The 10,103-nt window shown below is 37.3% G+C and overlaps 1 protein-coding gene across 3 annotated transcripts in view; it reads right to left on the bottom strand.

Moving 5' to 3' along the window:
• BCKDHB (branched chain keto acid dehydrogenase E1, beta polypeptide) overlaps positions 1-10,103 on the bottom strand; it is a 250,327-nt gene that overhangs the window by 156,287 nt on the left and 83,937 nt on the right. For all 3 annotated transcript variants that reach the window (XM_011950278.1, XM_011950279.1, XM_011950280.1), the window contains exons 7-8: positions 2,982-3,079; positions 813-923 (exon numbers count right to left, since the gene is read on the bottom strand). In XM_011950278.1, coding sequence (XP_011805668.1) covers positions 813-923; positions 2,982-3,079 — 209 coding nt within the window. The remainder of the gene's footprint in view (positions 1-812; positions 924-2,981; positions 3,080-10,103) is intronic.

Below are 10,103 nucleotides of genomic sequence, written 5' to 3'. Positions count from 1 at the left end.
GATGCCTCGCCCTGCTTCAGCTCTCGCTGGTCGGGCTGCAGCAGCTGACCTGCACCGATTGTCTGGCACTCCCCAGTGAGACGACCCCAGTACCTCAGCTGAAAATGCAGAAATTACCCATCTTCTGTGTCGCTCGCGCTGGGAGTTGGAGACTGGAGCTGTTCCTATTCGGCCATCTTGCTCCGCCCCCCTAAACTATATTCTTAAGAGGGAATTGGCTATGTAAATCTTAATAGTAAAAAGAAGACCAATGTAATCAGGTCAAAGGTCATGAGACCACTTAGATAGAAACTGTACATTAGAGCAGCCAGAATCTCCACACAACCCTTAGACTGTAACCCTCATTATTAAGACTATATACAGAGTTATTTAAAAAAAAAAAAAAATCCATCCCCATTACTTTTGGAGAGATGATAAATGAAAATTCAGCCAAATCACTTAATTTACCTGACTAAATTAAACCTAGCTAAGTGAACCATAACTAATAAGAAGTCAAAAACACAGGTGCCTTCGGCATCCTTGATATCCTCCATGACTCACACAACTTAACCCAAGATGACTGCATAAAGGACCCTGTTTTGTAGTATTTTAAACAGAGAAAACTACAGGAGGAAAAATAAATTCTATAGTGATTTGTTTCCTTGAGTATGAAGCTGTTTATACAACTTTCTTTCATGCTGCAAATTTAAAACTTTTAAATCAATTGAAAATGCTCACATAGCTCACAATTTCAGAAGAATTATTTGCAAATATACAACATATTTGGCCAAAAGTTTCAGGGAAATGATATTCTATCACCATTATATTCACACCTTACAAACTGTGTCCACATCCCAAGGTATTATAGTCCTCAGATCAATGACTTCACAAGATACTCCAAGCTTTTCTTTTGCCATGGAAGCTACCTCCCGGATCACATGAACCTGAAACAAAGAGAAAAATATGCAGAGAATGACTACAAAGGTTCCAGCCTCAAAAACTGGTTGAATGCTGACATCACTATTAGAGATAGTATTTAAAGTCTCAGGAATTGATCTGCATGGAGAATTCATAAATTTGTTTCACATATGTTGAATCCCATATTCTGCAAAAATAGTAAGTATAGATATCTAGAAAACAGAAAGAGGTGCTTAGAGAGAGAAGTCAGTACCACAGACACTGATTACAAAGATGGCACACAGAAGGTAAATGAAGTCACACGAATAGGTAGAAAGCACGTAGAGGGAGAAGTAAAGGGCAAAAATCACCAACATTTAAGGAAAAAATGGCCCAAGAGGAAAGGAGGGAGGGAGGGAGGGAAAAAAGGAGGGAAGGAAAGAAAAAAGGGAGATAAAAAGAACAGTTAAAGAGCTAGAAAGAAAACCAGGAGACAGTGTACTGCAGAAGCTTAAGAGGAAGATTTCACAGGGATAGCAGCCAGTATCACATACCACAGCAGGAATAACAGCTGAATTCAAACAACTAGAAGATCAGTAATGTTGACAAAAACAGTAAATTAGTGGGAATAGAACTCACAGGTACAAGAATATAACGAAGTTAAGAAATTAAATATAGACAATAGAAAACAGTTCTTCAAGTTCAGTGTTAAAAGGAGGGAGGTGTAATGGGATTTAAGGGGAAAGGAATTCTTTAAATAGTGAAGAGAGACATACTTTTTAAATAAGAGCAACAAGAAATGGAAAACTGAAGATGCAGGAGAGAGAGGGACTAGCTAATAGACTACAGTCTTGGAGAAGGTAAAATGGAACACAGTCTGAAACTGATTTGCAGAGGTTGTTATGTAAACCAGACACCTCTTCTTCAAAGACAAAGGGAAGAAGGAAAGAATCTGAAGCAAAAGGAAGAGCAAGCTATGTGAGTCAATACCTAATACACCCTAACTTCCCCATTAAAAAGAGAAGTAAGGTCACGAGCTGACAGTAACAGAGATGTGGATTAAAAAGTGGAGAGAAGGACAGCAAAGAGGTTTGCCACACCCACCAAGGACACTGTCAATGGGATACAACTCACCAAGCAGCAGAGTTACCCCACTGAAGATAAGAAACCATGAGGACTGTAGCTCTCCATGCCAAAAATCAAAAGGAGAGGAGAGTAGGAGCTTGTGATATTGAAAACCATTTTTGTTATCTTCTTTATATTGTGTTGCCCTAAATTTCCTAAAATAAGGATTTCCTTTACGCAGAAAAATAAAAACTGACCATATCTTTAAAAGAAGGAGAGAGAAGAAAAGTGGAAGAGATAGGAGTTTATGGCCAGAGAAAAAGTTGGGAGGTAGAGCAAAGTGACAACAAGCCTGGGGGAAAATGAAGTGGATGAGTAGAGAGGGTCACTGGAAAAAAAGAAAGATATGGAATTTTGAGTCTGGACCAGTGGATGAGTACACATGGCCAGCAAAGTAATCATGAGAGATGGCAGGAAATGTAATGAAAAAGATTATAGCCATTTGCAGCAAAAGTAATGTGAGTATACACGTATTTCAAAAGAAATGTGTTTTTAATTAATACATTGTAATATATTTATAGCCACCACATGTGTATACATTTTAATATATACAGACATCTCACCTTCACTCAGAAATCAGTACCACAGACTTTCAGTTATAAGATGAGGAAGTTCTCAGGATCTAATATGCAGCACAGTGCCTAGAGCAAATAATAGATCTGAAGTGTCCTCACCCCCACCCCCACACACCAAATAACAACTATGTGTGCTGATGGATCCATTAATTAATTTGATTATGGTAATCATTTCACAAGGTATGCATATATCAAATCATCACATATATACCTTGAATATATATAATTTCATTTGTTAATTACACATCAATAAAGTTGAGGGAAAAAAGAAATTAGCATCAGTACCACCAGATTTAATCTGAGATATAAAGAAAACATTGTTTTCAATTTTTCATGTATCACGATTTAAAATGAGAGCTTCCAAGCACAACATAGGTTTTAACAGTCGGGATCAATGCTACTCACCTGAGTGCCCCAGGCAACGAGAGTAACATCACTCCCTTCCTGTATGACTTCGGCCTGGGACAATGGGATGTTGTATGGTTCTATAGGAACCTGTTCCGCTAAATACAGAAAAGGAAAAAAAAAAAAAAGTTATTTTTTCTGAGGTGACATTTGTGTGTAAAATAATTTATGAAGCTCATTGTAGCAAAGCTTTATTTATTGTTTCTCTAAATTCTATATTACTTAAAACAGAAACAGCATTTATGATATGGCTCTATGACATTACTGCACAGATGAATAAATGCAATATAAATGTATAAAATACAGCAGCTACCTTGGAACAAAAAAAACTTTAGAAACTAAAAAAATCTTAATAAAGAAGGAACTTTAGTTGAGAAGGTTTCTTTAGTTTTTGTTTTGTTTCTTATTTGTTTGCTTGTTTGTCTGAGACAGGATCTCACTCTGTCACCCAGACTGGAGTGTGGTGGCGTGATCTGCAACCTCTGCCTCCCAGGCTCAAGTGATTCTCCTGCCTCAGCCTCCCAAGTAGCTGGGATTACAGATGCACACCACTACCCCCAGGCTAACTTTTGTATTTTCAGTAGAGATGGGGTTTCACTGTGTTGGCCAGGCTGGTCTTGAACTCCTGACCTCAAATGATCCACCCACCTCGGCCTCCCAAAGTGTTGGGATTACAGGCGTGAGTCACTGCACCCAGGCTTTTTTTTTTTTTTTTTTTTTGACAGAGTCTCACTCTGTCGCCCAGGCTGGAGTGGAGTGGCGCAATCTTAGCTCACTGCAACCTCTGCCTCCTGGGTTCAAGTGAATCTCAGACTTCCAAGTAGCTGGGATTACAGGCATGCACCACCACACTCTGCTAATGTTTGTATTTTTAGTGGAGACGGGGTTTCACCATGTTGTCCAGGCTGATCTCGAACTCCTGACCTCAGGTGATCCACCCCCGAGGCTCCCAAAATGCTAGGATTACAGGTGTGAGCCACCGTGCCTAGCCATTCTTGAGTTCTTATGTGAAAATACTATCAGTGGAAATGCTAGAAAAAACTGTTGTTCCCTTTTGTTCATTTTCCCCATGGACTTTTTTATTATATATGTATATTCAAAAAGGACAGAAGAGTAAAGTTAAAGTCAAAGCCTCCCTCTGGAAGGCTCCCAGTTAGCCCTTCCAACTCCACCATCCAGAAGTAACCAATGCTAACAATTTCCCAGGTGTCTGCTGTAGACAGCTCTCATTCTTTCTGGCATCCAAGATTCTGAATCCTCTTCCTACATTTAGTAAATCCTCTACCTTAGGAGGCAGGGCCCTTTGTCCACTAGAGAAGTGAATTCCACATGCTTCCCCACTAAGGTTCCTCTGCAGCCAGGGCACAAAACATGGGCTCTGGCAATCCAATGCATCCACAGCAGACTCTGAATTGGAAGCTGATGACACAGAAGAGCAGTAACTGTCTAGAATTCATTCTGGAATACTGGTAACAGTGGAGGCAAATCCAGCATCTAGGCTTAGTGGTATCACGGATTGAGACTGACAGTTGCCAGGGCCTCTTTGCAGAACCAATTATTTGGGGTATTGCTTCTAAATATATGGCCTCTAAACCTGATTCTCGGGGATTCCAGAAATCTGTGAGTTATTTATTTATCCTTCAATAAATTTCTTCTGCTTATACTGGAGAGTTGATTTCATTTGCTTGAAAACTAAGAACTGATTCCATATCTACTCAGATATTTACCATATGCTAGTGTACACATATATAATCTTTTTTCTTTTCACAAATAGAATCACATCATATATACTGTTCAGAACTCTTCTACAATCTGCATTTTTTTCACTCATCAATGTATCTTGACCATACTTCCATGTCAAAGTAGTTTTTAAAATCATGTTTATAAGTAAAAACTATTAAATGTAATGGTGCTTTATGGGTGATACCGTGGTGAATTTTATTCCTTGTTTTTTTGTAGATTTCCAATCCAATGACATTTATATAACCAGTGTCAGAGAGAGCTGAATATCATTTAAATGATTAATATGCTTAAATAAAAAAGAAAACAGTAAAATCTATAAAATTAAGTTTTTTAGCAGCCGGGCGCGGTGGCTCAAGCCTGTAATCCCAGCACTTTGGGAGGCCGAGACGGGCGGATCACGAGGTCAGGAGATCGAGACCATCCTGGCTAACACGGTGAAACCCCGTCTCTACTAAAAAATACAAAAAAAAAATTAGTTGGGCGAGGTGGCAGTCGCCTGTAGTCCCAGCTACTCGGGAGGCTGAGGCAGGAGAATGGCGTGAACCCGGGAGGCGGAGTTTGCAGTGAGTTGAGATCTGGCCACAGCACTCCAGCCTGGGCGGCAAAGCAAGACTCCATCTCAAAAAACAAAAACAAAAACAAAAACAAAATTAAGTTTTTTAGATATAGCCCGAAACAGACAATAATTAAGCTAATAAACCAGGAACATAAAGCAGTGTTAGAAAACTTATAAGCATTAAAGCACTTCTTTAAAAGCTTTTGTGTAGCTCCCAAACTATGTTGACTCAGATACTTCCACTGTCTAATTGAGGGGTGGGCTAACTATAGCTGCAAGCTGATTTTTTTGGAAACAGCATTTCATTGGCTCAAAACCATGCCATTGATTTACACAGTGTCTACAGCTGTTTCTACCCTACAACAGCAGAGCTGACTAGTTCCAACAGAGACAGTATGGTCCACAAACCTAAAATATTTATTATCTGTTCATTTACAGAAGAAGATTGCCAGCCCCAATTGTAAACAATGCTTTCAGAGGTTAATTCCAGCCCATTCATTGATGGCTTACCCCCAGTATTCATTGCATGGATAGATGGATAGACGGGTGGATGGATGGATGGATGGATGGATGGATGGATGGATGGATGGATGGACAGATGGACAGATAAATGGACAGGCAGGTGGACAAATAGACAGGGAGACACACATATATCACTGGAGTAGTACATTCTATTTAGCAGGTCTTAATTGTTAAACCAAACTGAGGGTTAAGAACAATACTGATGACATCGGACAAACATACCGAAGATAGCACATAGGCTCCTTGCCATCATCAAGTCTCTCCCCTGGCAGCAACATTTGAATGCCAGTAGACAAGGCTTAAAGCCAGTACACATTGCATCTTACTTGTAAGTGGCCACGATTCAAGAGTCTTGTCTTTCTCGCCTTGTAAATCAGTTGCCAGCTGGCGATTAGCAAATCCCTGGAACACACGACTCTTAAGGGCTGGCAGATCACAAGAAATGGGTTGGCATCTTGGCCCACTTCTTTTGTCAGGTTGCCAATGAGCGATTAATTGCTCTATTGTCTTAAATAAATTACCCCAAATAATAAGGCCTCATTATTTTAACAATTAACTAAGGAACAACAAAACAAACCAAGTTTTATTCTCTATTTTAAAAACACCACACTGAGAATAAGAAAAAAAAAACCTCTTCTTAGATTTGCTTAAATGTTATCCTGAGAACAGAATAAGAATTCATTTAAATATGTCCATTTATTTAAATTTGGCAAACAAGTCACCTGGAGAGCAAGCTAGAATTCATAGGTACTTCTTGGTCAAATTTAATTTAAAACATATTTATTCCAGGAAAAGATTGTTATTTCAAGTTAGCTTTCTTGCATTCCTACCCCACGGCTATGTGCTTTGTAAAAGGGAGCAAGTGACAGGAGTTAGAGCACAAATCTTCAGAAGCTAAAGAGCACCACACACAGTCATATTACAGATTCCTATTTTCACAGAAGTGGGACGAACTGATGCCACTCCATTTCACCATATGCTGATTACATTAGAATCTTAGAACTAATAAGCATTCCTCAGATAAACACTTCAGCATCAGATAAATAGTGACAAAATGAACAACTTGGAAAAACAAGAAATCTTTTCAAGGCCAAAATTGTAAAAATGCAATTATCAAACAGGATAGATTTTTTTAACGCATATTCTCATTCACACTACACATTCACTTAGAGATTCATGGTGTGAATTTGCTCATCCTTGGCCCCATTCTATTTCCCATCCTCCTTTTTTCTTCCAGTTTTCTTCTAATTTGCTATACTGCTTATAATCCATCTTAAACACATTTTTGGAAGAGGTTAGATGTCTAAATAATATATATATATATTAATTATACCAAGTTTAACATACATTTTTCATTTAATAGTTGCTGCATATTCAACATATGCAGGCATCATGCAAGATGCTGGAATATGAACTGAAAAACTGAATTGCCATTGAGAAGCACACACTCGACTGTGAGTCACAAAGATGGAAAGAGATTTATCAGCCAACAAATAAAAACATAACATAGCAATGGGAACAAACTGCTCTGGGAATCTAAAGGGAAGCAACAACTTGGTTACAGGGATAGAAGGTTTCATCACAGAGGATACAACTGCTGTGGGTCTTAGAGACAGAGGTACTTGACACAGGAAAAATAGGATATTCCATAAAGAAAGAAAAGGTATGCGCAAAGAAATTGACGTGTGAAACCATGTTTATGCTTGTGTATACATCCACAAAATCAGATTTACATGATATTTCAAGTAAAGGTGAATACTGAAACTTATAAATTATATTCCTAAGTCCCTAGACAGCACTTTCCAATCCTTCTGATTTAATATATTAATAACTTGTACAGAAAGCATCTGCGAGAAAATAACAACTTACTCTTAACAACACAAGCTCCCCTGTGAAGCACACTATTACCATTACAGAGATAATAAGGTCATTTCTCTGCCCTGTCACTAATCTGCAGTAATGCTAGTTTCCCCACAAACATGAAACTCGGATAGGGCTTTATTTATATTGCATTACACATGAAATAGTGAGAAAATATAAATGTTCTCTTTTTAAAATGAAGTCAAGTATATTTCTAAAATATGTTAGCTCATGCTGTCTGATTCCAACAGCATATTCGAAGTCTCCATACCTGAGAAAGCCTATCTGGTTTGTTAAAATTCAGTCTAATGAGGAAAGGTAGGAGGGGGGTAAATCCACCCAACCAGAAACCCAGTTGTGGCTTTGTCTCTGCATCTAATGAGTTTGGTAGTCTCTGACAAAATATTATATTATTTTTGTGTCCCAGTATTCCACCTGTAATCTTAGGACCATTATTGGAACAAAAATGTGAACACATTAAATTAATCAGCTCTTAGGAAGAAAATATCATCACAATTTGAAGTAATTCAATGGCAGAGTCATTAAGGCTATAAAGAAGAGTTATTCTTATCACTATTATCATTTTCTGTATAAAACTGATAATCAACTATAAACTAATATCGGATTTCTATTTTACAACTGTCATTTTCTGAATTAGTAATCTCCTTTCAGCTTTGAGGTTATTAATCAGTCTTTTTTTTTTGACAATTTTCACTTCTATACCAACAGTTACTTTCAGCACTAATGCTAGAGATAAGAAAGAATACATGAACTAGAAAACTAAGTGTACTTTCTTCTAGTAATCACTTTTAAATTATTCCCTAAGCACAGGTGTACCTAATCTTTTCCTCCCCTCTTCACCTTAAATTATTGAAAAAAATCTAAAGATTAACAGTCTATATCAACATACTATTAAATAGTATGTTGATTTAACAGACTAAATCAACATACTATTAAAAATACTTGCTTCTCTCTCCAAGTAATCAAAAAAAAAAAAAATCCGTAGAATTGTCCATGATGGCAAGAAGATACCATCTAATTAGAAGATAAAATTAACTTTCAATAAACAAAGTAATAATTAAGTGCCAAACTTTGGTAGTACTTAACCCATATGATTATTGAGAGCATGTTTGGAGAAAATAAACTGGTACAAAAGTCTCAGTGTCCCAAGGGAATAAACCAAAGAGGTCTCCTGGGAGCAACAGTGGGTGAGGCTCCCACAACATAACATAGACTTTCAAGCCATCAGTATGACAAGGTTTTACTGAGTATTATGGCAAATGGAAGGCAAAGAAGTGAGAGATCAAATGAAGCAGAGCAAATAGAGAAAATCATTTTAAAAAGGCAAATCTTGAAAAATGAATATAATTAGATGCACGTAGGCAAAAAGTTGGCATTCTTAGCAGTGGGGTACATATTCATAACAGAAGAGTGAAAACAAGTAAGCTGGGCACAACACCACGTCATCTCATATGAAGCACTGGAATGGACACTCTATCACTTCTATAATATTCTTGCCAAAAAGACATAACTTGAGTTTAATCACAAGGAAACATCAAGCAAACCCAATTTGAGGAGCCGTCTACAAAAGAGCTGACCAAATGTCGTGACCATGACAGACAAAAAGGACAAGGAACTGTCTTCCCCAGAATAAAGGAAACTTAGGAGAAAGAACAATAAATGAAGACTCTGGATAGAATCTCAGTCCAAAGAAAGGACATTGGTGGGGCAATTAAGGAAAATGGAATTAAGTGAATAGAGCAGTTAATAGTATTGTATCCATGCTAATGTCCTGATATTTATCAATATTACTGTGGTTATTTATGAGGTTAACATGGGGGAATGCTGAGTGAAAAGTACATATGAATTCTTCATACTATTTTTGCAATCTTTTTGTTTGAACTACTTCAAAATAAAAATTTCAACAATATTTGTAATATTAAACTCAAAAACAAAAATGAGGTTGACCCACCTTAACAAGTCTCCATTAGATGGTTGGGAAAATAAGTTGTGATATAATAGAAAGTATACCAAATTTGAAAAGCCACTGAAAATCAACTATGAGAAACTGGGACTAATGCAAGGCCTGACAGAGACACTATACATTGATACTTCCTTGTGAAACAAATTCTATTTGGAAATGCTAGCAGAAATAAAGAAAATGAGGATATTAACAAAGCTCTCTAACTGTAAAAGAAGCAAAGCCACATCTGGTATTCTATTTATGACCTCCTTATCTTCCTGGATAAATTTAACTGAGTTCTGAATATCGAGAGACATGAATATATGAAGATGTAAATTCAGTATCTGCATATGTCAGTCAGCATTTTGCTAGACACTCTTGACCACTAAATGAAAAACAATGACCAATCAACAGTCTAAATATAATTATATCAAGTCATAATCAGCTAATACCTTGCATGTAACCAGGAGACTTCTTT

The sequence above is a fragment of the Colobus angolensis genome, unplaced genomic scaffold (genome assembly GCF_000951035.1).
Source record: "Colobus angolensis palliatus isolate OR3802 unplaced genomic scaffold, Cang.pa_1.0 Scaffold304, whole genome shotgun sequence".
NCBI classification, from domain to species: domain Eukaryota; kingdom Metazoa; phylum Chordata; class Mammalia; order Primates; family Cercopithecidae; genus Colobus; species Colobus angolensis.
This window is presented reverse-complemented; position numbering and strand designations above follow the sequence as displayed.